The sequence below is a fragment of the Cyprinodon tularosa genome, unplaced genomic scaffold, assembly GCF_016077235.1.
Source record: "Cyprinodon tularosa strain WSP-4 unplaced genomic scaffold, ASM1607723v1 ctg25, whole genome shotgun sequence".
Classification (NCBI taxonomy): domain Eukaryota; kingdom Metazoa; phylum Chordata; class Actinopteri; order Cyprinodontiformes; family Cyprinodontidae; genus Cyprinodon; species Cyprinodon tularosa.
This window is the reverse complement of record NW_024038928.1, coordinates 1,817,678-1,845,074: the sequence shown is the minus strand read 5'-3', so window position 1 is coordinate 1,845,074 and position 27,397 is coordinate 1,817,678. Positions and strand designations below refer to the sequence as shown.

Here is a 27,397-nt window from a genome sequence, read left to right as displayed (position 1 = left end):
TGTAATTTATTTTCATTGTCTTTTTCTTTGTTTGAATAAACCTAATGAAATGTTGAATTCCGTCCTCCATAATGACATTTGCTTTAAAAACACACTAGATGGCACCAAACCGACTGTATAGATAGATAGTTTTTTTTTTTACTGCATTTTGCACCATATCTATTTATCTATTTTGTACTTTTTGATCATTGCTGCTGTTTATTGTTCTAGCTCCTGCAAAAAAAAAAAAAAAATTTTTAAATAAAAAATTAACTGTGGGAAAGCTGTATAATAACATAATGACATAACTTTATGGATAGGAGTAGTAATTCTATGCATTTATACCCACACGGTCCAAATAAGGCTGTCAGATTTTGAGAAAGATTCTCTATGACTTTCTGTGGATGTCTTATATTTTTTTCAGTGGTACACAGCCGTTAATTTCCATAAACCAAATTGTTAGGAGGGGGACTCAGATTTCCATGTGACAACATAATATTTTCTAGCCAATGCCAGTGCTTTTTCTAAGAATTTAGTTTGATATGTGTTACCCCTTGGTGGTTAAGTAATTTGGAATAAATTTGTATAGGAATTCCCTAACATTTCGACCTATGGCCCCAAAAATAATAATACTAAAGACCCCTGACACCCTAAAAATAATAACTTCACTCTATAATCATTTATCAATAAAGTGAAGTAATCATTATTATTTCTGAAAACATTACTTTTTTATTTTTAACTAATATTTAATTATTAAAATTATTATTATTAAATGTAATTCTAAATATTCATTGGTGCATTTTATTGTTAATAGTATATTTAACATTTAAATCATGTATCAGATTATTTAATGTTACATCTGCTTATTTTATGATACAATTAGCTATTTTATAGGACATTTACCGTTATGTACACAATTATATATTTCTGCACTCCATGTATTTCTGTGATCACATCACCACTATTGTGAAAACATATTGTCACCCCAGCTTTGGGAACCCCTGCACTAGTAAGTCAGGCTACCTTCTGGTTGAAGCCATCAGTGTTAATTGTTCTCCCACTGCTGTGATATCGATATAGTACTTGAAGAAAATACATTTATATAATCTTTTAAAATATATTGCATCATTTTTGCCACTTCAACTGGTAAACAAGGGAATATGCTGGAATATTAGTTATCTAAAAGATGTATTTTAATGACATTATTATTCAAGGCAGATAGAAAATAATATATTGGTCAATCTAGCTCTTCCCGAATGAGCAGGTCTTGCGAGTCAATGACTCGATGCAATCAACTGGTTTTCCCTGATGGAAAACTCCAACCAATCTGATTGTTGAATTGTGCTGCTCAAGCAGAACAATCCAAGAATAACCCAAGTCAATTCCTGGCCCAGTGTCTTTGTGCATGGAGTTTGCGTTTTGTCCCTGAGCGTGCGTGGGTTCTCTCTGGGTACTCCTGTTTCCTCCCACAGTCCAAAAACATGATTTTTAGATTCATTGGCTTCTCTAAATTCTCCTTAGGTGTGATTGTGTGTGAATCTTTGTTTTTCCTGTTTGTCTCTGTGTTGCCCTGCGATAGAATAGCAATCTGTCCAGGGTGTACCCCGCCGCTTGCCCATTGACTGCTGAAGATAGGAACCAGCACACCTCGCGACCCCACCAGGGATGGATGGATGGAATTATTTCAAAGTGGAAAATCTAAATCAAATCACAGTTTTTGATTTTTTGGGGGCTAAAATGGTAAAGCCTTAGTAAGAACTCACCTCTGCCTGGACGCTGGTAAGGTATAGGCAGGTTCTGCCATAGCGCCTGTGGCCTTAGCCTGCACCTGGTGTATCGACTTGGAGTTGGATTTCCTGTAGGGAGATGAGATGGGTTAGAAGTTCTGGTTCTGAAATTTTTTTGTCATTGTCTCCTTTCTCTTCTTTCTTGCATCTTTTCTCTTTCTTTTTTCCTTTTTTTTCTTCTGTTTTTCTGCTCTATTTACATTGCAGTGTCCATATAAACTGTAAAACTCCCTGCATAATTATAATAAAGCAATTTGTATGCATGAAACAAGTGGAGCAATATGGCAATTGCCATACTGCTACACTTGTGAAAGTAAAATCTGTTGGGCTCTTTTTGGCATCAAGACAATTATTCTTATTGCCACATTGCCAGACAGGACACTGTAATAATAATAAAAAAAAAAAGAAGTTCTGGTTCCGCAAAGGCTGGCTGGCATTACAAAGTTCAGTCATCTAAAAACATCAGGGGGAATGTAGGGTAAACATTCCGTGGAACCAAGGGTAAACGTCGGGGGGGACCGTGGGTAAATGTTGGGTAGACCCTAGGGTAAATGTTGGGTGGACGGAGGGTAAACGTTGATGGGAACCGAGGGTAAACCTAGAAGGGGAACCAAGGGTAAGCGTCAGGGGGAACTGAGGGTTAACATTGGGCGGAACCGATGGTAGACATTCCGTTAAACAAAGGGTACACAAAGGGGGAACCAAGGGTAAACATCCGGGTTGGAGAAACGGTAAATGTCAAGGAACTGAGGGTAAACTTCGGGGGGGAACAGAAGGTAAATGTCGGGGGAACCCGAGAGTAAACATTTGGCGAAACCGACGCTAAACTTTGGCGGAGACCAAGGGTAAAAGCTGGGGGGAACTGAGAGTAAACGTTGTGGGAACCGAGGGTAAACGGTGGGGGAAACAGAGGGTAAACGTTCGGGGGAACCAAGAGTAAATGTTCCTGGAGGTAACCAAGGGTAAACATTCCTGGGGGAACTGAGGGTAAACATTGGGCGGAACCGATGGTAGACATTCCGTTACACAAAGGGTAAACATAAGGGGGAACCAAGGGTAAACGTCCGGGTTGGAGACAGGGTAAATGTCCAGGTGAACTGAGGGTAAACTTCGGGGGGGAACCGAAGGTAAATGTCAGGGAACCCGAGAGTAAACGTTTGGTGAAACCGACACTAAACTTTGGGGGAGATCAAGGGTAAAAGTTGGGGGGAACTGAGAGTAAACGTTGACGGAACCGAGGGTAAACGGTGGGGGAAACAGAGGGTAAACATTCGGGGGAACCAAGAGTAAATGTTCCTGGAGGTAGCCAAGGGTAAACATTACTGGGGGAAACTGAGGGTAAACTTTGGGGACATCCGAGTGTAAAAGGTCGAGGGAACCAAGTATAAAAGTTGGGCTGACCCGAGGTTAAACGTTGCTTGTGTGTAGTGACAGTGGAGAAGAAAATTCAATTTTAATAGGAAGAAACCTCCTGGAGAACAAGGCTCAGTCTGAATGTCCATCTGTTGACACCGACTAGGGTTCAGGCAGACAGAAGAAGACATACAGAAAGAATCAGAGATACAAAAGGCCAACGTTATCTAGCTCCATAGGTGGCCCCTGTCCAGGAATGACAGCTGATATTTCTCTCAAGGATGATGTCACAGCCACACAATAACAGACCAGATGAAGCTACTATGACGACTGACACTCCAGTTGGTAAGATTTGTTTTCTTGTAATAATGGTAAGAACAATAAAATTATTAGATCCCTGTTCAAAGCAGACTTCATTACAGTTCCATATGTGATTCCATACTGGAATAAATTTGTGCAAAACACTGACTGAAAGAAGGTCTGGCTCTTACCCAACCGATATTTGCTGACCAACAAAATTAAAGAAATATCATTTTAAATAATTCATAAGCTTTACCCGTCTAATGATCATATTGTCAAAAAAATTTCAAAAAGACATGTATTGTGCACTTTTTGTTCTATGAGTGTTGAAACAGTAACCCATTTGTTTTGGCATTGCTCTTTTGTCCAAAATCTCTGGTCTGACTGAAGTTTATTGCAGAAAAAATTGAGAAAGACTTTAAGTTATTCTGGAAGGATGTCCTTTTTGGACTTTATGACTTTAACAGTACTAAGACTAGACCAAATGGAACTTTCATTATTAATCTGATTATTCTCTTGGCAAAATTCTACATTCATAAATGTAAGTTTACACATTCCAAAATATCTTTTATTGCTTTTAACAATGAGGTCAAGCAATATGTCAACACTATTAAGTATTCTCTTAATCAAAAGGCAACAAAAACTGAAAATGTGTGTAAACAATTTAATATCTTTTTGCAAATTGTACTTTCCCTGGCAAAATGTGATGATTTTCATTTTTGTTTTTAGTGTTTTGTTAAAAAACCCAGCAATGTTGGATACTGCACTGTCATGATGGGTATCAGGGAGGCCCAATATGCAGAACACTGACGACACGGATGGAAAGTTTAACAGAGTTTATGGCAAATTCACACATATAATAAAGACTGATGCAATGGTTCTGGGCTGGGACCGGTTCACTGGCGTCTGTGAGAAAGACAGTTTGGTTAGCGAAGGCTTGGTTGAGACTTGACTGATTGTGTTCAGGTTTGTACCTTGATGAACGTAGAGGAGGCTTTGGGAGCGGAACTGTTGGGTCCGGAGAAAGCTTGGGTTGGCAGAGTCCCTAAGCTGTTTCAGCGTCTTACTTCTAAAGGCTGTTTTGACCTTGGCTTGTGTTTCCAGCTCAGTATCCAGAGCTGCTAGGAAATCCAGAGAGTGAGTCTTCAGGTTTGGCTCGGAGGGCTGGCTCGGCAGGTTAAGCTCTTCCAGAGCTTCACAGGAGAAAGAACAGGAAACCTGGAAGCAGAGGCAAAAGGGTTAGAATCCAGGTTGGACTCAAAGGAGACTTGGTTCACTAGGGATCTATGGCTTAAGTGCTAACCAACTGATTAAGACACTGCGGCGTCGAGGCAAGGTCTGAAGGCAGCTTAAGTAGTCCAGGTCCTCCAGATGAGATCATCAGCTGCAGGTGTGCAGAGCAGCTCAGCAGGGAGGATCCAGGGCGGACTCTGCTGGAGAAAAGGTGTATTTCTCCAGCTCCCAACAGTACCCCCCCCCTCAACGACCGCCCCTTGGCGGTGCGGAAGAGGTAGACGGGAGGGAACGCTCATACTCCTCGATGAGAGAAGGGTCGAGGATGTATGAACCAGGAACCCATTGTTGGTCCTCCGGACCGTAGCCCTCCCAGTCGACGAGGTACTGCCAACCGAGACCTCGCCAACAGGAGTCCACGATCCGGCGAACGGTGAAGGCCGGATGTCCATCGACTTCCAGGGCGGGTGGAGGGGAGTCGGATGGAGGGCAAATGGGACTAGAGATGACTGGTTTAACCTGGGAGACGTGGAACGTAGGGTGAATCCTGAGTGTCGGGGGAAGTTGAAGACGGACAGCGGAGGGTTTGATGACTCGAGTGATCTTGTATGGGCCGATGAATCTCGGGGATAATTTGCGGGACATCCCCTTGAGGGGGATGTCCCGGGTGGACAGCCAGACCTCCTGGCCGACCTTGTACTCGGGGGCTGGACGTCTCTTGGGGTCAGTGAACCTCTTAGAGGACTCAGAGGAACGGTTGAATGCTTGGATGGTCTCTCTCCAAACACGCTGGCAACGACGGATGCTGTGATTGACAGTCTTCACCGATATCTCTCTCTCGTCAGCAGGGAAGAGAGGTGATTGGTAGCCGAGGCTAACTTGGAAGGGAGACTGACCGGTAGATGCAGACTTGAGTGAGTTATGGGCGTATTCTATCCAGGTGAGATATTGTCTCCAATCGGTGGGATTATTGGAGGTGAGACAGCGGAGGGTGGATTCGAGGTGTTGGTTCATCCTCTCAGTTTGACCATTTGACTGGGGATGATAGCCAGAAGTTAGTGACACTTTACAATTTAGAGCAGAACAGAAAGCCTTCCAAACCTGTGAGACAAATTGGGGACCACGATCTGAGAGGATGTCCTGGGGAATACCATGGAGGCGAAAGACGTGCTTGATCAGCAACTGGGCGGTTTGATAGGCCGTAGGAAGCTTTCTGAGAGGGATCAGATGACAAGATTTGGAGAAACGATCTACGATGGTTAAAATAGTTGACATACCTCGAGACTCTGGGAGACCAGTGAGGAAATCGATGGCAATATGGGACCAAGGACGTGAGGGCACAGGGAGCGGTTGCAGCAAACCGGAGGGTGGCTGATGAGAGGCTTTGTTCCGTGCACAGGTGGAGCAGGCAGACACATATTCCTTTACATCTCGATACAAAGTGGGCCACCAAAACCGTCTTGAGATTAGTGAAACTGTTCGGCTCACTCCCGGATGAGCAGAGAATCTTGCAGAGTGCATCCAATGAATGAGACGAGACCTAACAGACGAGGGGACATAGGTACGGTTAGGTGGTCCATTACCTGGGTCAGGTTCTGTGGCCAGGGCAGCGTTGATTAAATCTGTTATCTCCCAAGTGACCATTCCAACGGTACATGAGGCAGGGAGGACAGGTTGGGGTGACTCAGGTTGATCCACAGCGTAGAGACGAGAGAGAGAATCGGGCTTGGTGTTCTTAGATCCAGGTCTGTAGGAGATAATGAGATTAAAACGTGAAAAGAAGAGAGACCACCTTGACTGTCGAGGAGTAGCTTGTTTAGCGGACTGGATGTAGGCGAGATTCTTGTGGTCAGTCCACACCAGGACTGGATGCTCTGCTCCTTCGAGCCAGTGTCTCCACTCTTCCAAAGCCAACTTAATGGCCAAAAGTTCTCGGTCCCCAACGTCGTAGTTGTGTTCTGCTCCCAACATGCACAGTGTAATATTTTCTCAATGGAGACAAATGTTCGTGTATTTTTTGTAAAGTGTGAAATTGTTGAATTAAAAAAAAAAATGAAGCTACTATGACAAAAAAAAAACAGAGAACCTAAAATTCTAGGTGGTTGTTATGTCATTCAGCAGTCTTAGCCTATAGCAGCATAACTATAGAACTAGCTCAGGACAACTTCAGGCGCTTTAAAGAACTAAAGTTCACTCTGTAGAACTCTACATTATCACTGTGGTATTTTCATTCTCGAAAAACCTGCCTATACAATCAGATGTACGGTGAACTAAAATCTATGATAAACTGCAGCAAATTCCTGATGTGTCACAAATGATACAAATAACAGATCTAATCAAATGGATGTTGTTTTTTTTATTTGTCAAAATGCTCAATGATAACTCTACTTAAAAAATGTTATTTAAGATTTATTTTTCTAAAGTTTAGCTTTTAAAGGGGTAAATTGGCTCCTGTGAAATAAATAGTTGCAGAGGGTCTTGTACAGTATCAAGGAGAGGTATCCCTGCAACACAAGCCTTGCTGTTAAAAATAACTTGAACGCTGCCTGCATATGTCGGGCCAAGGAGGACAAACTGTCTTAAGAAACCTAAAAAGGTGTCATTGAGTGGGGGGTTAGTCTACCAAAGAAATATAACCTTATAACTTGGTCCAGTGTTTTCAATTGATTTAAACCTTTATACACAATGATTACACTTCCTAATAACTTATTAAATGTTATCAGGAAGATAATAAAACAGGCATTATGAACAGCCTTAATAAGACGTCTGTTTTTAAAATGAAAGGTGTGCTGTATTGTTTCTTGGTAGCTCTTTTTTTTTGCAGGTTCCTTGTGGTTAGTTTTTTCATATGAAGATGCAGCTTTCTCCTTTAACTCTTTAATAACTGGGGTCTGAAAATGTTCAGACTAGATAAAGTACCATGAATGGAACAAATATCAGAAATCATTCATTTGATTTGCAGATATAGATGCATGTCCTTCATCTCCAAACAGCAGATTGTGAATGAAAATGAAGTTTGGTGGGAAATGCTATATATAATCTGAAGTGCATCCATAAATGGGGTGGAAGGAGCACGGCATTCCTCTGGTGAGAGGGTAATATTTTTGTTGCTATCAGCAAGAGCTTCCCAAGTGGCATTAGGCTGGTCTGCTACCGCTTCTCGCTTGTTTTCATTCTTTAAGGTAAGTTGCATATGTCAATATTTCTTGAAAATCAATTTCATAGAATAAGTTTTGGTTTTTAAAGCTGCCCTGCATTCAGAATTCATTTTCGGTCGGGTACAATTAATATGTCTTTGTGAGGGAAGTATTTACTAAGCAGTGGTGTGAAATCTAACTTAAACCCTGAATCATGAGGGTAATAAATGATTGCTGAGTGTTTCTTAATTCATTTTCTTTCCGGCCAAATATACAAAAAAATAACCCTGTGAAAAGATGATTTAAAATACTGCTGCTAACTGTAAGTAGTATAACTGACTTGCAGTTTAGTCTGAAAGAACCTTTGAAATCTGATGACTGACTGATAATCTGAGAAATTTTATCACTGGTGTTCTTTTTACTAATGATAAATATCCTTTTTTTTTTCCCTAAAATTGATTTCCTGACTGTTTCAGAGCTAGTTATAGCTGTTCTCTGTTAGGTGGTGAGAAGAGTTATAGGTAGGAAGCTCCAAAAGTAGGTCAAACCGCTGGATTTCTACAGTTTGTTGGATTTTCTTTAAACCGATTTAGCATATGGATGTATATTTAGACTTATGTGGATATTTAGCAAGAATCACTTTATTATATTACATTATATAGATTTAAAAAAGCCTATTTTGTAAAAGGAAATTTGAAAAAAAAAAAAAAGATTTAGAAATTAAACTTTGGAAAATGTCTTAATCAGAAAAAGTCTTTAAGATTTGCTTTTCTGTTTTCTTTTTTGCAATTTGTTTGCAATTTTTGCAACCTTTTTTTAAACAAAACATTTGAAAATATAAAATCCTAATATTAAAAGAGTTTTAGAAAATACAATTTTGACAAGATGTAGGATGTTAAAATATAGAACCTCTAAAAAAATTTTTATTAAATAAATTTAGTTTTAAAAAACTGATAAAATTAAAAACAAAACCTAAGAAAACAGCTACAATCTAACCTCTTTTTAATTACGTTTTTTTTCTTGATTGCATTTTTTTTCAAATTTCCATTTACAAAGCATGTTGTTTGATGCACAAATAATGGTACAAAATTCCCTCCATATATTAGGTGGTAATGAGCAACACTAGAAAGCAGTTTTAGACAAAGGTCAAACTAGAGCTTTTAGATTAGATTAGATTAGATTAGATTAGATTAGATTAGATGAGCTTTATTGATCTCACAGCGGAGAAATTCACTTGTCACATATTGGCATAGAAGTAAAAGAAGGTGCAAACAAAGACGAAAAGGTGCATTAAGAATAAACAATAAACAATATATATATATATACAGTATATCAAGGTAAATAAGGATTAAGGTGCAAGTGTACCTGTATCGCACACAATGAAAAACAAAATAAAAATAAGAAATAAAGAAATAAGAAATAAAAATATGTTCAATCCATTTGTAAAATAGTAAAATTTTTCCATTTTTATATTAGACTTATGTGGCCATTGGCAAATAAATTTTGGAAAGACTCACAGCAGTGAGTGAAGATCTGAGCTTTTTGCCGACCTGTGAATCCTGCTGATGTAACATAAGCAGTGGTGGTTATTGTGTCATGATAACCCATGTGTGGTCTCTCCCTTCCCCTGCTGCTTAAAGCCTGGTCTCCTTGACGTTTTCCCATCATGGCTTCCACAGTCAAACCCTGGTATAAGGCGAAGGCTGTGAGCCACGTTAAAACTGATTATGCTTATCATCACAGTAGACATGTTGTCCAGCAGCATACAGAAAGGTATGAAGGTGAAATCTGCTCTCTGCTTTGTAAAGCCGCTGCTGCTTTGCCAGATGCGTCGTCTGTAGCTCCATTAGCCGAGGACAACAGAGGCCCGCTTCACCTGAAGCTGCTGTGTTCCTGCTGTCTGCAAACAAATCATCTCTTTACAAAGTCTGAGCTGGAAACAGCTGCAGTGGTTCCATTAAATATGACTGATGAGGCTGGACAGTTATGTTTTTGCTTTATTTTTGTTTTTTGCAGTGTTTCATACAAAGAAAAAAACAAGAATGGGAGCTGTCTATGTAGCTAGAAGTAATTTCCCTCTGGGATTATTAAAGCATGCCTGATTCTGATTCTGCTATGTAGTTTTAGATCTCTGTTTGTGGGTCCTGAGAGAACTAAGAAATTTATGGAATACGGAAGCCCATTTATTAGCCTGACGTAGTCCTACTCAATTAGATTTTCTCCTCTTGATTAGATACAACCACTGTGGTCCATAAAAGTCACTGATCAATAGCGTATATATTTAGAAGTTTCCCATAAGTTTCTTATGAAGGCTTTGAGCATCTTCTTGAAACTCTTAAATTCTAATGGATTCAAAACAACAAAGGGTCTTTTTTTATGCATGGTAGTCCTTAGAGGAAATAATCATTGTCTAAATCAGCAGGTGAGTGAGATCACTGATAACCAGGATTAACCTGGTTGGGGCATCACTGTTTAAACTGTATTCGGTACAGTTTGTATTTATTTTGAAGCCAATTTTTATTCCTAGTCCCCCAGGAGGCAGGAAAACCATTAACAGAACATTAAATAACAATAAAAAAAAATCACACGACGGACAAGATTTAGATTTAAGATTTTAAAAAGAATATTAGAAACATTCTATATTTGTTATGATGAAAAACTATAAATAATGAAACCATTGAAAGTACAGAACATCTCGTTTAAGATTGAACTAATCAATTCAAATTTAAAATTCATAAAAATTAAAAATCAAAAAATGATAAAGTGTCAGGTTTTTTGAAAATAAACATGTTCATAATAGTAGAAACAGGATAGACAGACAGACACATAGGTAGATAGATAATGTAATCTTAGAAGCTGCTGTCTCCTGCCGATGCTCTGCTGCTTCTTTCCTGATCTATTAATGAAATGTGTGTTTTGCTGCCCTCACTGTTAGAAAGCTTTGCATCAAAGCTGTCTCTTTGTACGTTCTGTTAAACAGAGCAATAATTATATTTCTGTGTGTTTGAAATTAACTTTTTGTTTCTCTCCGACCCTCATTAGTCTATATGCTCTAGTTCTAGCTTCTCCAGTCAAACTGTAAGAGGGTTCTGTGTTTTTTTTTTTACTGCAGGTGTTTTCCTCATCATGTCAGCATCTGACCCTCACCTCTCTGCGGTTGAAACAGGAACTTAGTCAAATAATTACTAAATGCGTTGTTTTATTGATTTCTTAAAGAAAAAAGTGACGTCTAATTGATTTTTAATTGTCGTCTCATTGGACCAGTCATCGAAAAGGATTGCAGAAATAACACCAACCTGTTTTTAAATGACTGGATCTTGTTAATGCCAGCCAGTCTTTACAGAACCAGAACTTCTAACCCATCTCACCTCCCTACAGGAAATCCAGCTCCAAGTCGACACACCAGGTGCAGGCTCAGGCCACAGCGGCTATGGCAGAACCAGCCTATACCATACCAGCGTCCCGGCAGAGGTGAGGTCTTATTAAGGCTTTACCATTTTAGCCCCCAAAAAAATCAAAAACTGTGATTAGATTTAGATTTTCCACTATGAAATAATTCCATCCATCCATCCATCCATCCATCCATCCATCCATCCATCCATCCATCCATCCATCCATCCATCCATCCATCCATCCATCCATCCCTGGGTGTCCGTCCGCGGATCAGCTTTTTTTTTCTGTCTGCCAGCGCATGCGCACTGATGTGGTTTTTTGAGGAAAAACGTCCAAAACGTACGAAATAGTGTGCATAACTTTTCATACGCACTGATAATGAGAATATGTTGACTTATCCCAATGGGGGTCGCGAGGGGTGCTGGTTCCTATCTTTAGCTGTCAATGGGTGAGAGGCGGGGTCCACCCTGGACAGGTCTCCATTGCAGGGCAACACAAAGAGAAACAGGACAAACAGAGATTCACACACACACTCGCACCTAAGGAGAATTTAGAGAAGCCAATTAACCTAACAGTCATGTTTTTGGACTGTGGGAGGAAGCAGGAGTACCCAGAGAGAACACGCCTCAAATTTTTTATTTCAATTTATATGCTGCCAGTTCAAAACATAGCTGATCTCAAGGCACTTTACAGAGACAACTCGTCCGGATTATAAAATCAGATTGGTAAATTATAAGGAAAACCAGCTGATTGCATTGAATCAATGAGTCTATGATTCACTCCTCATTGACACAGGAGTAGATTTTCTCTCCTGCGCCGTCCCACTCCCACAGAAAAAAATAGTGTCCTGTCCCGATCCCGGGCCAGAGTACAGGTGCTGGTCATAAAATTAGAATATCATGAAAAAGTTGATTGATTTCAGTAATTCCATTTAAAAAGTGAAACTTGTATATTATATTCATACATTACATACAAACTCATATATTTCAGATGTTTATTTTGTTTAATTTTGATGATTACAAATGACAACAAATGAAAATCTCAAATTCATCATATCAGAAAATTAGAATATTGTGAAAAGGTTCAAAATTGATGGCCCCTGGTGCCACACTCTAATCAGCTAATTAACTCAAACCACCTGCAAAAGCCTTTAAATGGTCTTTCAGTCTAGTTCTATAGGCTACACAATCATGGGGAAGACTGCTGACTTGACAGTTGTCCAAAAGACGACCATCGACACCTTGCACAAGGAGGGCAAGACACAAAAGGTCATCGCTAAAGAGGCTGGCTGTTCACAGAGCTCAGTGTCCAAGCACATTAATAGAGAGGCGAAGGGAAGGAAAAGATGTGGTCGAAAAAAGTGTACAAGCAAGAGAGATAACCGCACCCTGGAGAGGATTGTGAAACAAAACCCATTCAAAAATGTGGGGGAGATTCACAAAGAGTGGACTGCAGCTGGAGTGAGTGCTTCAAGAACCACCACACACAGATGTATGAAAGACATGGGTTTCTGCTGTCGCATTCCTTGTGTCAAGCCACTCTTGAACCACAGACAGCGTCAGAAGCGTCTTGCCTGGGCTAAAGAGAAACAGGACTGGACTGCTGGTGAGTGGTCCAAAGTCATGTTCTCTGATGAAAGTAAATTTTGCATTTCCTTTGGAAATCAAGGTCCCAGAGTCTGGAGGAAAAGAAGAGAGGCACTTCATCCACGTTGCTTGAAGTCCAGTGTAAAGTTTCCACAGTCAGTGATGGTTTGGGGTGCCATGTCATCTGCTGGTGTTGGTCCATTGTGTTTTCTGAGGTCCAGGGTCAACGCAGCCACATACCAGGAAGTTTTAGAGCACTTCATGCTTCCTGCAGCTGACCAACTTTTTGGAGATGCAGATTTCATTTTCCAACAGGACTTGGCACCTGCACACAGTGCCAAAGCTACCAGTACCTGGTTGAAGGACCATGGTATCCCTGTTCTTAATTGGCCAGCAAACTCTCCTGACCTTAACCCCATAGAAAATCTATGGGGTATTGTGAAGAAGAAGATGCAATACACCAGACCCAACAATTCAGAAGAGCTAAAAGCCACTATTAGAGCAACCTGGGCTATCATAACACCTGAGCAGTGCCACAGACTGATCGACTCCATGCCACGCCGCATTGCTGCAGTAATACAGGCCAAAGGAGGCCCAACTAAATACTGAGTGCTGTACATGCTCATACTTTTCATGTTCATACTTTTCAGTTGGCCAACATTTCTATAAATCCTTTGTTTTTATTGGTCTTCAGTAATATTCTAATTTTCTGATATGATGAATTTGAGATTTTCATTTTCTGTCATTTGTAATCATCAAAATTAAACAAAATAAACATCTGAAATATATGAGTTTGTATGTAATGTATGAATTTAATATACAAGTTTCACTTTTTAAATGGAATTACTGAAATCAATCAACTTTTTCATGATATTCTAATTTTATGACCAGCACCTGTAGAAATCTAAATCCTGTCCCGTCCCACTCCTGGTGAAATTACTCCCGCTCCCATTCAGAATGACTCCCACTCCTGCACCAATCCCATTCTTGTTGTCTTCAATAAGATTTCTGCCAATACATTGAATCTGAATTTCTATGAAGGGTCAGTTAAGTTCCTGTTTCTAACTGTAGTAACTGTTGGTCCCTCCATTGTTGTTTTTAGGCGTGGGTGAAAAATTCAGAGCGGAAGCACTGTTGGTTTTTGAGTCATGTAGTTTTTGTTGACTCGCATTATAGTGTAGGCTTCAAGGAAAAAAACTACAAGATGGCGGCACCAGAACTGGATTTTTTTTCTTTCCGTTTGATTTTATATTTTGGCATCGATCCTAGTTTTGTTTAGTTACTATTGGTTTGCTCCGGCTCCCGTCTGCTCCCTTTAATGTTTAATCCTGTACCGTCCCAATCACGTGATCGTTACTAATACTGACTCCCATCCCACGGGAATCCCGTGACCCGTGGGATTCCCGAAAAAATGTCAGTCTCTAATTGATGGGCATATGTTATAAAAAAATTAGCAAGAAATTTGCTGTCATTTACTGTCACCACATATGTAAGAAGCACATACATGATTACAAATATAAACAGACAGAGTCAATTGTCATGGGACTATTTTTTTTTGTGTGGAAAATGTCTCCTTTCTGGTTGACATGCTTGGATCTGCACGCTAGCTGGAACTCTGTCTTCTCTTGGGAGGCAGTGAGAGAATGACTGCTTTGCTCTTATCTAATGCAAAAAGACCATAAATCAAATGCATCTGCAATTTGGAGATTTACTTTTCTTGTCTAGCAATTGTTCTTACCAACGCTAGACATAGGGTCCTAATCTGTAACTGCTAAATCACTATATAGAGCAGGGACTATATAGTGAACTCAGTTAACTGACCGTCCGGACAGATGGTCACTACTTTTTGCCCCCATTGGTCATGTAACTCCGCCTCCCTAAACGGTGACCTTACCATCTTTGTTCTCTCTCGACCCCAAAATAAAACCCATGATCATATGAGAGTAGAGCTCTTGCAAATCCTTCTGGGATATATCTTCTCATATACTGACCTTGGATAAGATCTAATGTAATAATCTCTACCTTTCAATCCACCATCATGGTTAACCACAGATGGCCGCTCACACTGAGCCTTGTTCTGCTGGAGTTTCTTCCTGTAAAAAGGGAGTTTTTCCTCTCCACTGTCGCTACAAGCATGCTTAGTGTGAGGGATTGCCTTCGAGTCAATGAGTCGATGCAATCAACTGGTTTTCCTTAGATAGAAAACTTTTAATCAATTTGACTGTATGATCTGGTTGAACTGTAAAGTGCCTTGAGATGACAGGTGCTGTGAATTGGTGATATATAAATAAACTGAATTGAATTGAGAATTGAATTATTATGGGGAATTATGGGAAATTGAGTCCACTACTTTTTTATCCATTAGAGATTAAGATACTCATATAAAATGGCATAACCCCTACAGTATATGGTGCTCTATGTTGGGGTTAGGTCAGAGGTTTGGACACGGCCAGAGTCATATATGAACTATTTTAGGCTTAAGACAAAGCTCCGATTACTGACACATAGCCATGGTATTAATTTTATCTCTTTGTTTATTCTTATTTTTTATCTTTATTATATTGTGTAGTTGGATGTGTGTACATATATATAAAACTGTAACTGGAGCAAGTAACAAAAGTAATTTCCCTCTGGGATTATTAAAGTATTTCTGATTCTGATTCTGATTCTGATTTACAGCAAATTGCTAATAAACTTTCATTGACTTCCTTTGGCAAACATAAAACCTGAAGAGTTTGATACCCTTTTTTAGGTACATGGTTCCCCCGTTATTTTGTGTTTCATGTTTTAGATTAATCCACCGCCAGCCTTTATGCCTTCAATGCAAACAGTTCATTAAAAAATGAGGAATTCACCATCTAATATGAATGTATAGGAGGAGGCTAAAGGCTGCAACAACGTCTAGGACATTAATTTCATCTGTGTGTTTATAGGACTGCTGGGGAAACTGAGGAGTATCAGAGAGTGTCTACAAATGTGGGGAAAGGACTAGCTGTTATTCAGGAGGAGCTGCACAGAATGAGGATTGCCACTAAAGCTCAAGTGGAGAGTATTGCTATCCAAAAAGAGGCAAGTAGTCATGGAAATGGTTGAAGGATTGAAAGTACTTTACACTTTTTTAGTCAAGCAGACTTTTCAAGGTCTTTTCACACTGTGCATCAAATGCTGTGTTTTTATAGGATTGCAAATGCAATCCAGAAAATAAAAGTTAAAAAAAGTTTCCTGGTCAAAAATACCTTGAGAGGAACTTTGCTGAAAACATTCCTCTTTTCAATTATTTTCTAAATAGAAATGTACGCACTTCTTTCTTTTCAACTTGTGTTTTCCCATGGGTGGTTCTAGACAGGGGACCAGAGGGGCCAGTGCCCCTGTAGAGCTGGTCATGGCCCCTGATATGGTATCTCTACTAAAGGCGTAATACCAAATAATTTCTGTATAATTACTTATATTTGCACAGAACTGTAACTGATGAACACATGTATTTGTTTAAAAAGGTCTACTTTGAAAACGTTTTAAAATTAAGGTGTTGCACCTTTAGCGCTACCTGTATTCAGATAGGATCTCAACCATCATCTGCTACATGCAGAAAACCAAACAGAGAGAAGTTTAGCAGGTTTTATTGTGAGTTGATAGAGAGGAGTCCAGTGCTGCTATGAACACTGTCGAACCGGGACTGAAAAGTGAAGGGGAAGATTCTGCGGTTAGTTCAGGATCAGTGGGAAATTTGTGTCTTTGATTTGAAGAAGGGAATAAAGGCAACAGGACTCACTTTTCCAGAAAAAGGTTTCTTTCGTTGAATCCAGGAGGTGTGGGTTGTTCCAATAATAGACTTGCTCATTGGAGGGCGGACAGGGTTTACCCAGGTTGAGGTATGTTCTTGAGGAACGGAGGAGCTGACTGCCACTTAGATTTCCTGCGGTACTTGAACAGTTTCTTGGGGAGATGAATCCCCTACTCAGAGAGAAGCTCAAACAATCCTTGGGGAAAAGTAGATCCAAACCACCAGTTTGAATCCTCAGCTCAGTTTGATGCTCAGAGAATCCTTCCAGGGGGGAGAAGGTCCAAAACATCCAGTCTGCAGGATGACTTCCTGCCGAGAGGCAAAGACAAAAACAACAAGATTAAGACTCAGGTGTTTTTTTTTTTGTTTTTTTTTTTGTTGCTTTGTGCCCCCATTCAAAAACAAGGAAAACAAAGCAAATGTTGGTCCCTGCCTACCTAAAGTTTTCTGGCTCTGAATATCAGTGAATAGTTGTGGTTTTGGGATGTGTTTCCTTTCCCTGAACACTGTCCTCACAGCAGAGGGGACTAACCAATCAACTAAATGAAATACAACAGCAGCTGTTATTGTTAAACAAGAGACATAAATAACTTTTTCCAAGACGTTTTTAAAACAGCATCATATGTTATGGTTTCAATTATTTCTAAATGATTAGGACAGCCTTAAAATAACAGGATCCAAGCAGATAAGTGGTCTTGTTTTATTTTGTACACATCCATGTTCTCTAGGTGAAGGACATGATGAGAAAGAGAGTGGATTTACTGGAGGAAATTCCCAAGATGCCTGACTTCTTGGTGGCCCTGCGGCCCCACACTGTCTGGGAGAAGACCCCGGTGAAGCTTTTTTGCACCGTGGAGGGAAACCCACACCCTATTGTTAAATGGTAGGAATGTACACGGCTTTCAATATTTCTGCTTTTTATATAAGTGCTCACTGAAATATGAGTGAGTAATTTTTCATAAAATAACTGTGTTTTGCCTTGATTTTAGGTTGAATAAGACAGGGTTAATGGACCGAGGGCGGAGCTAAAAGGGGAGGCAGGGGTGGCCACGGGCAGTCACTGGCCACTCCTACCAGGGGATTTCTTCTTCCGATAGGAACATAGGCTGAACTCGAATTTATGGGCTGCGTCTTGCAAGGACACGGTCTACCTGGACTGTGTCCTTCGAAAAAAAGGAGACCGGAAGAGTTTTGGATGTGAATTTAAACAGGTCTAGCCTTCCATGGCTTTTACCGCCGTACGCTCTGTCACTTAGTTAAGCAAATTGTGCAAAATAGAAATTAGAAAATAAAAATAATATCAGATTTATAGTCCCCACACTGCAGATATATTACAATCTGTCCATTTAAAGAACTATTTTCATTAATTCCAGACGGAACTATTCACATACCAATGTCCGCCAAGTCCCTTTTTCCTTTGATCACAGAGCAGCCGGTTTACTTGGTCTCGCAATGAACCATGGGGTACCCAAGGCTATGTAGGATACACCGGACCCATCCTTTAAATTGGGCAAAAAGAAGGACGCATTTGTAGATGATACAACGAGGAGTCTCGGAATCCGTATGAGTAATCTATGATTCTGGACTTCAGAGGACCTAGCCCCTGAATTTGATTTCAGCCATTGTTCACCACCTCTGGGACAAGCTGTGCCCTTCATTGGAATTAGAGATAAGAAACCACTGTTCAATTCAATTCAACGTGTATTTTATGCAAAACCACAACTTATTTAGACAACTTATATGAATAAATGTGTGTGTAGATCTATAAGCACTGACTTTTTGAAAATATAGACTGTCTCACTGATTTTCTTTTGAAAATACAGATGATTTGCTCGTTCAATTTCCAGTTGTTACAGTAAACTGAACCTAAACTGATTTTTTTATTAGTTTTTGGCGTGGCCACCCTATGAACATTTTATGCACTAAGATGATTTACATTTAGAATAAGAAAAGAACTAGTACATTTTATTTCCAGTGCATATTATCGAATAAACGCATTTTAAGACCAAAAAAGATAATTTAGTTTGCAGATCATCTTATTTCCCTGCTCAAGAGTCAAGAAACTTATTTTTCTACTTTTTTTTTTTTACTCCTTTTAACATCAGTTCTTGCAGTTGGTTACACTACAAAAAACTAAAAATGTCTTCAAATAACTGTATATGCTCTTGATTGATCAAATAACATGACTTCAATTAAATAGGAATGTTTTCCCATAGATTAGGATATTTAGATTTCAAGAATTTTTTTTTCTCAGTTTATATTTACACACTTTTATTCTACAGGGAAACTGTCTTACTAGCCTGTTTAAAACAAGGGAAAATACATTTATTTCTAGAAAAAAATGACTTATTTATGTTTCTTTTTTCTGCTGCGTTTCAGTGCTACATTAAGATAAGAAAACAGATGCTTGATAAGGAGTGTAATGTTTACCTGACACCCAACCAATAACAGAGATTTAAAGTGTCATATGGTCCAGGATTAGAGATGGAAATGGGAAGATAACTGTCACTGTCCTGTTTGGTGGGTTGTAGGCAGAGATGGCAAAAGTACTCACTTTCAGTACTTGAGTAAAAGTACAGATACTTGTGTTAAAAAATACTCTGGTAAAAGTGGAAGTACTGATTAAACTTCTTTACTCAAGTAAAAGTAACAAAGTACAGGCTTGTAAATTTACTTAAAGTATAAAAGTAAAAGTAGAAACCACTTTTTTCATGCCGTTGCCTACATATTAAATGGATGTCTGCCAATAGGACTAGATCTCCGTTGTGTTCATTTTCAATCATGTCGTCGTCCATACTACTATGCTAACGCCACGGCCACCAAGCTGCAATGATTTGCCGCGAATGAATACCGCCGAATCTGTCGATTCATCTTGTAGTGGTGCGTCAAATGCAACGTAGATTCCCATCCAATTAGATTGAATTTGGTATTGATGACGTGAAACATAATAACGGTAACTCCATTGAAATGATTCAAAACTAAAGTAACGAGACGATTTTTTTAAATGTAAGGAGTAGAAAGTACAGATATTTGTGTAAAATGTAAGGAGTAGAAGTAAAAAGTCGCCATAAAAATAAGTAGTAAAGTAAAGTAAAAATATCAGAAAAATCTACTTGAGTACAGTAAAGAAGTATTTGTACTTTGTTACTTCCCATCTCTGGTTGTAGGTATAAAGGAGGAGCCCCAGTGGATCCACTGAGCGCCCCAGGAAAGTACAAGATTGAGAGCAAGTATGGAGTCCACAGTCTGATCATTAGCAGGTAAAACTCTGCAGGTGTCCTCCCATGAAAGGTTGTTTAAGTTTAGATGGATGAGACTCAGCTATTCAACAAAAGAGTCATCAACAAAATTATCAATCAAAAAGGCTGATTTTACCGAGAATATCTTCAGGCTAAATAGGCTATGAAAGCATCCAGTTTATAAGTTTCTTTTCCTCTTGTAAAATTGGTTCAGCCTTCAAGCACATCTCCTTCATTTTTTGATCAACCTTGTTGGTTAGCAACATGAGGAGCATCTAATGAGTAAAACAAAAAAATCTTCCAAATAATTCAGTAAACAAAGTTATCAGATTTAGGATAACCAATTCACAACACATGTAACCTCAAGGCACTTTACAGAATAAATTCAATCAGACCACATTCATAGATTGGTTAAGTTTTCTATCTAAGGAAAACCAGTTTATTGAAGATTATAGTGGAGATGAAAAATTCCATTTTAACAGGAAGAAACCTCCAGCAGAACCAGGCTCAGTGTGAGCGGCCATCTGCCGAGGATGACTGGGGTTCAAGGAGACAGAAGCAGAGATACAAAAGGAAAACAGAAGCACTGATCTATATACACTTTCTATGTTAGGGTCTGTCACACCTTGATAATTTAGCTTGCATATGCCTGACGTCCCAGAATCTCCTAAAACGCTGGCATAAGCTGAACTTTCTATGTAGTTTTTCCACTTCTGGGCGTGTAAATAGATACTCATAACGAGTCCCGCTGGTATGTGCAAGGATAGCCTAACTTAACGGGGCAGCAATGTGCCCGGAAGCGCCCGGCCTACATAAAAAGATATATTTGATTGCGGTATTAACCTAGGTACTGTTTAATGCCTGCCAAAAAAAAAGAATAAAGAAAAAGAAAGAAAAGAGGTTTGCAGTCGCAGCAGATTTAGCGTCATGTCTGCTAGGAAGTTTGTTGGTCGTGGCCATGAGCATGAACGCAGGGACCCTGGGCCAGGAATCGAACGCAGAACCTTGTTGCTGCAAGGCAGCAGTGCTACCCACTGTTCCGCTGAGCAGCCCCCTCATTTTTCTAATATATCCGAATATGTTTTGATTCAGATGCTAACTGTTAACATCCTCTGTTTGATAACTGGAGTGCTTTGTAGCATAGCTATCCATCTTGGTTAGCATGTCCTAACAGCATCTTCTTCAGCCAACTCTGCCCTCTACCTCTATTTGGTCCTCCTCATGTTCATCACCTCTTATTTCTACATTATTATCAATTTCAATGCACTGTAGTTCAAACTGAAAAGGTATAACGGCATCGTTGTGTAGGCTTAACGAAGCTAGTACTACAGGACCTAGCATGTCATTTACCCAGAATGCATTGCAGTGTAAACAACATGGCGATGTCCATGCAAAGTGTTCTTGTTTAAATTTTTAAAAACAGATCACAGTTTTTTTGCCCTATACGAATTCTGAGATTAAAGTTAGAATTCTGACTTTTTTTCTCATATTATACTGAAATAAAATGTAAAAAATCTGGTAACTTTTTTATTTTTTTCAGTTGCGCTAATCCTCTTCCGTATACAAGTGCAAATGTATCCCTTTAATAATAACCTCTGGCTCCAACATTTAGTTAGAAAATAAAGTTTTTCACATTGAGATCATTTTTCTGTTGGTCAAACTAATGTAATTACAAAAAAGATGCTGCATCAAACATTAACAGAATAGACAAGCTTTGTCGGTATTGAAAAAACTTTTTTTTTCATATTCTTTATTTGTCAGCGTTTTGATATTTAATGCTCTGATTTATTAACATGGAAACCAGCGCCAGTTGATGATGTAATCATGACATCATTCTATTGTTCGGCTTTTAATTGCTGCAAACCTTTTTTAAGAATTTAAACTCAATTTTCCATCACTTCCATGTTTGACTGAAGGAACACAAGAGGAAAAGAAGGAAAGCAGAATTACTAGCAGAATTAAAACTTTCAAACAGTCCAAATTTATTATCAGTCTTATTTTTGAGCTGAATTTACAGGGAGTCAAGATGGAGAGTAACTGGTTTTCTGTGATCCTTGGAGCCCTCAGCTGTTCATATCAAAGTGCTGAGCTCTGTGTCATCGGAGACATCAGTTCGTCCCACTGGTGCTGCATGTGCTTCCTGTCCGTCTCTCTAATGCCTCTCCAGGCCTTAATTTCTTACCATTCCTTTCCAAACAGTTTTTTTTTTTATTTCTTATATTAACCTTATTTCTGCTATGTGATATTTTTATTTATAAGGGAAAATAAAATATGATTTCTAATGTCAAAGGAAGTAAGAAGCATTCTAGTTAGTGGGGTGACTTTATGCTGCAACAGCTGAGAAAGGATCATCTTAAAATAGTTCTGTCTTGGGTGAAGGTCACATTTCTTCCTTCTATAGTGGGAATGAATGCTCTTGATGTCATGGCAGATTGTCTAGTCCTTAGGTTACGCCCTCAAGGCGGGAAGAAGACCCCTGAATCAGTGTTTGGAGGCTGGGGGAGCCGCCCATACAGGAAACAAGAGGAACAGGAAAGAGCTGTTATTAGGCCAACTGGGAGTTTAGGATGATCTTTGTGAAAGTTGTTAAAAAAAAACAGCAGGACAAAAGTTTCAAATGGGTCTGAACCAGTGACGCCACTGGAACCAGCATCTGTGTGGAGGTTATAGGGTTCTTGTAGTTGTAAAACTATCAAACTTACAGGACGCTTAGAAAAAGAAAAAAAAAACTCTCCGGACTAAATTTCCTGTCTTTGGAAAAACTAAGAGCCACCCATTATCTAAGAGCTTGATGAACTTCCTTCCATTGTGATCACTGGATGATGTTATCTTGTGCCTTTCCCTTTGACCTCTTGTCTGATGATTGTGCTTTAGCTATTCTACTTTACACGTGTTGCTTGGTTGATCCTCGGGCTGTTGGTGACCCAGTTTGGATGAGCTGATCGATTAATGGCCTCACTGTTGTTTGAAGCACAAACAGGACAATAGAAGCTTGGTTAGATGACAGCATGCTGTGCAGGTCCTGTGAGTGTAAGACAAACCCACAGCATCATCCCTTCACTACCATGCCTGGTAGTTGGTATAAGATGGTTTTTTTGCTTTTAACAAAGAATGTGTCTGTAATTTATAGACTTGGCCATAATCTAATACTATTTGGTATTGTTCTCAAATTTTTGACTCTGTTTACCATGTTTCATGACACATCACTGTGACCTGTTCTCTCAGGTGGGATGGCCTTCCCTCTATAAGAGAAGGCAGTGTCATTGGTACACTTTTATTTACAAGGCCCCTCTTGGATTGCTGCCCCCTTACATTTGTAACTTACTTAGACAGAAAAGCATGGCTTCTTCTGCCCTGAGATCCAACGATAAGCTGTTGCTTGCTGCTATAGCCTGCACAGAAATAGGGAAGAAAGCCTTTACTGTAACTTTGCTGCTCCTTGTGCCTGGGATTTTTTACAAAGAAACTGGAAGTTGCCTGAGTTTTTAATGCTCCTTAAATGCTCTTACATTGAAAGGGAAAGAATTTGAAGTAGCCTCAATTATCTGTAATTGTTTTACTTGATATTTTTTTTTATGTAACTGCCATTTAATTTAATGTATCTCTGTTTCTTATGTTACTTTGCTGCCTCTTAGCCAGAACTCCCTTGAAAAAAGAGGTTTTTGATCTCGTTAAGTAAAGGTTAAATAAAGAATTCATTATCTGGAAGCCTTGTGGTTCAATAAAGGAGGAATTAACCACTAGACGGAGCTGTTGAGCGATGTCTGTATTAAACACAAGATATGTAAAGCCTGGTTTGTGCTTGAATGTCCACCCACGTGGCCTAATTATGTCATTTTGAATATCCACATCGCACTGCTAGGAACGTTTCTAACAACAAAATTTAGCTTCACACAGAAAAACATGGTGGCCAGGCGCCGGCTCCTCCTGGAGACGATTCGCAAGATTAAACATCTGGAGACATTTTATGATTTGGCCCATAAATATAACTATTATCAGTAGATTGTGTTGAAAACACTTTTGCTTTCTACATCTACAAGTTGTGTGATGTTGTAAGCCTGTGGTCTGTGCTGCACAGCCGCCTCCAGAGCCGGGCAGAGTAATTTAAGGTACAAAATTAGGTACAGAGGGAAAAGCTGCACAGATTGTAAAAGCTACAGAGGCTGTGATGCACGACTTATTTTCACTGGAACTAAATGGTGCAAATCATAACTGAGCCTTAAAAGTGATGCCTCTCTCTACCTCCACTCTAGCTGCAACCCTGCCCTGACCCCCCCAGCTAATCACCTCATATACACAGCAAAAAGCATCACAATACAGAGTGGTAAAGAAGTAAGTCAATAATACACAGAACTTCATTTTGGCAAATGCTCCTCTTCAGGTGAACGTTTTCAGGCACTGGACACCCTCGCTGTCATTTTTGCTCCTATGCTACCTGATCTGGTGGTCTTTTATAGGCAGGGAGGGGTTAAGTTCAATGATGTACAAAAACACAAAGAACAACACAGCAATGATGTGTGACGTTGCACCATCTTCCAACTTAAAGGATACCTTTAGTGTTTCACACCCTTGTCTTTTACTTTTTCATGTCCATTAATTATTGCTAATTGCTTCATTAAGATGCCAGTTTCCTGGTTTGAACTTTGCTGCCATTTTGTCTTCAGCAAGAGGCTTTTTTTTTTTGGTAACCCTTCAAAACACTCTGCACACATTGAGTCGTTCTAATGGTCTTTAATTCACTAAACAAGCCTATCAACGTCTGACTTTTCTGCTAGTTTGAAGTAATTCTCACTTCTAGGATGATTGTGAGCTGCCTTAAATAGTTTCTAACATGCAATATTTCTCTGAGAAATGGTAAAAAAACTATTTGAAAAAAAAAATACATTTTTATAATCCTTTTTAAAATGGGGAGCAGCAGCTACATGCTTCTCTGAGGTCAATCCTTATGTCTTTATCTTGACCTTGCGACTTTGTACTTTCATTCAGTGCATTTGGTTGGCAGCCCAGGTGCTACTCTGTCTCTATAGTCAACATATTCTCACTCCTTATCTAACTTATCAAATACTAGCACCCCTCTCGTCATATATTGATGCCCAGGGTAAATGCAGACAAATAAAGAAAATTAGCATAAAGACTTATTGTTTTTGGTAGCTTTAGGAGTGTCTGATAACAGTTATGGGGGTTTAGGGTAGAGTTGGTTAATGTTACTTTTTTACTTTACAGTACATTGAAGTTCTGGCCACGCCCTGTTGCGCATTGAAAAATTACGAGCAGAGTACCGCCATGGCGCCAGTATCTGACAGTAGAGGGGCTTGACCAAACATCAACATTCTAAGAGTTGGAAGTGAATTTGAAGAAGTGTTGGTTTAATGTCTCTGCAATACGGAATCTCAATTAAAAAAAAAAGTTTGCTTTATTTGTTTGGTATTTTGATTAGCTTAATATTTTAGCATCCACCCAGAGCAATGATGAAGGGGTTTTTAAGTATGAATCCTGACTTTCTTCATATAGCTATATGTAGCTCGACATGTAAAAGCTCTCCTCAAAGTCAGATGAACAGCTCTTACTCCACCCCTGTGATGTCCAATAAAGTACATCACTAACTGAAATGTGTACGTTTAAAACAAGGTAGTGGGAAGAAATGATTTAACCTGTGAAACTTTGCACAATCTATACTTAGAACATACTTGTAAGGTGATAATGAGTTTTTATGGAACAATGTGGAATAATAGGAGGTTTCTGGTCAAAGAAGATGATAAATAATTTGTTCTGCATAAAAACAGCTAAAGGTGTCATAGACTTAAACCAAATTCCAACATAAAATGTGTTTGATTTTTAAATTCGATTTGACTGATTAACATTTATCTTCTTTTTATTTGTAGGTGTGTAGTGAGTGATACTGCAGAGTATAGTGCCGTGGCAACCAATCAGCATGGCACAGCTACCAGCAAGGCTATGGTTGTTGTAAAGAGTAAGTCTATGACTTTTTCCTTAAAACAGAATATAATAAAGCAGCAGTTGTAAAAATCCTACCTTCCTGTTTGTTGACAGGACCAGCAGGAGCAGGAGAGTACTGCCATCTGGGTTTAGGTAAGAACAGGCTGTTAGAAATGCCACCTTCTACTGGTGAATTAGTAGTAGGAATATTTGATAAATGATGTTGTTATCTACTTTAAAAAAAAATCATACATTGACAGAAGTTGTCCAAAAACATCTGATTAGGGCGAAGCTATCAAAGTTACCTCAAGTTCTTCTTACTTCAAGAGCAAATCTTTGGTGTTATATAAACCCATGTGGTTTAGCCTGCTTTTTAGATGTAACATGTAGAGAATGTTGAAACAGCTGAAGTGCTGCTGCACTAAATCCCATGACTGAATTTTTCCTTCATGTGCAGTGCCCCATTTGACTGAGATCCACCCCAGTAAGCTGGAGGTCACCCTGCTGGAGAGGTTCCCAGTGAGTTTTGGTGTTGAGGGAAGCTCCATCAAACTCGTCTGTACTATGGTGGTTGTTCCTGACCTCCCCAACGTACCACCCCTGATCCAGTGGTACAGAGATGGTTAGACATCCATCCATCCATCCATCCATTCCTTTAAATTCAGTTATTTGGTGGGTTCTGGTTAATCAGTTTCTGCTTACTCCATCTTGTTTTCTGAAAGACAAGCTGTTGAAACCAAGTAATCTGGTGGAGATGTCGGTGGGTGGAGGTGCAGCATCTCTGACCCTGCCTCATCTGGCCAAAGACGATGAGGGACTCTACACCATACGCATCTTCACAAAGGAAGGCACCACCGAGCACAGTGCCTACCTGTTTGTGTCAGGTGAGACATGATGCTGCACCAAGACTTGAGATTGGATAACTTCGAGCTTTGTCCGTGTTATAAAACCTGATGTCTAATATATTATCAAACTAATATTTATGGTTCTTCAATCCAACTTTTCAACCTCCTGCTGATCTCTATTTTTCTTTGCTTCCTAGATGCCCTGGCGTCTGTAAATGGAGCCCCTGGTGCACCAATGAGCGTCAAGGCATATGATGTCAACTCGGATTACATCTTGGTTGCCTGGAAACCTCCCAACACCGTCAACGAGGCACCGATCACTGGATACTTTGTGGATCGGTCAGTCAGCACCCTGAAACACTTCAGGCTCTCTTAAAATAGACTTTGGCTCTCCAACATGAGTACAGTTAGGCGACTGCTCAGTCCAAAACACTAAGTGAACTAATGGCAGCTTTTCTGTACTACGTTTTAACATAATTTCTGAAAAACATTCAGTTATAAAGCAACCCCATTTAAAAACATGGTTCTATTGTAAAAGCTAACAAAATTGTGCAATATTCTTAATTTCTTGTGATGGAACGAAGCTAACATAAGCTCTCCTGTTCTGTTGTGTAGCTGCGAAGCTGGTACCGACACCTGGGTCCAGTGCAACACGGCACCGGTGAAGGTTTGCAAGTACCCGGTGGATAACCTTAGGATGGGCCACTCCTACTACTTCAGAGTGAGAGCAGTAAACAGTGCAGGCATCAGCAGACCCTCACGCAAGTCTGACAAAGTGACCGCCCTTGATCCGGCAGAGAGTGAGCGCCTGCAAGGTACCGATGAAG

The 27,397-nt window shown here is 39.6% G+C and overlaps 1 protein-coding gene across 2 annotated transcripts in view; it reads left to right on the top strand.

Moving 5' to 3' along the window:
• Positions 1-7,703: 7,703 nt before the first annotated feature.
• The window catches only part of LOC119785457 (myomesin-2-like), a 56,776-nt gene continuing 37,082 nt past the window's right edge, over positions 7,704-27,397 (top strand). The window contains exons 1-12 of one of the 2 annotated variants that reach the window (XM_038288146.1): positions 7,730-7,834; positions 9,430-9,562; positions 11,168-11,260; positions 15,702-15,837; positions 17,278-17,432; positions 19,717-19,809; positions 25,671-25,759; positions 25,840-25,878; positions 26,183-26,347; positions 26,448-26,609; positions 26,768-26,909; positions 27,186-27,397. In XM_038288146.1, coding sequence (XP_038144074.1) covers positions 9,456-9,562; positions 11,168-11,260; positions 15,702-15,837; positions 17,278-17,432; positions 19,717-19,809; positions 25,671-25,759; positions 25,840-25,878; positions 26,183-26,347; positions 26,448-26,609; positions 26,768-26,909; positions 27,186-27,397 — 1,393 coding nt within the window. In that variant the 5' untranslated portion in view covers positions 7,730-7,834; positions 9,430-9,455. Of the gene's footprint in view, positions 7,835-9,429; positions 9,563-11,167; positions 11,261-15,701; positions 15,838-17,277; positions 17,433-19,716; positions 19,810-25,670; positions 25,760-25,839; positions 25,879-26,182; positions 26,348-26,447; positions 26,610-26,767; positions 26,910-27,185 lie in introns of both variants that reach the window. The other variant, XM_038288147.1, reaches the window with a different exon arrangement.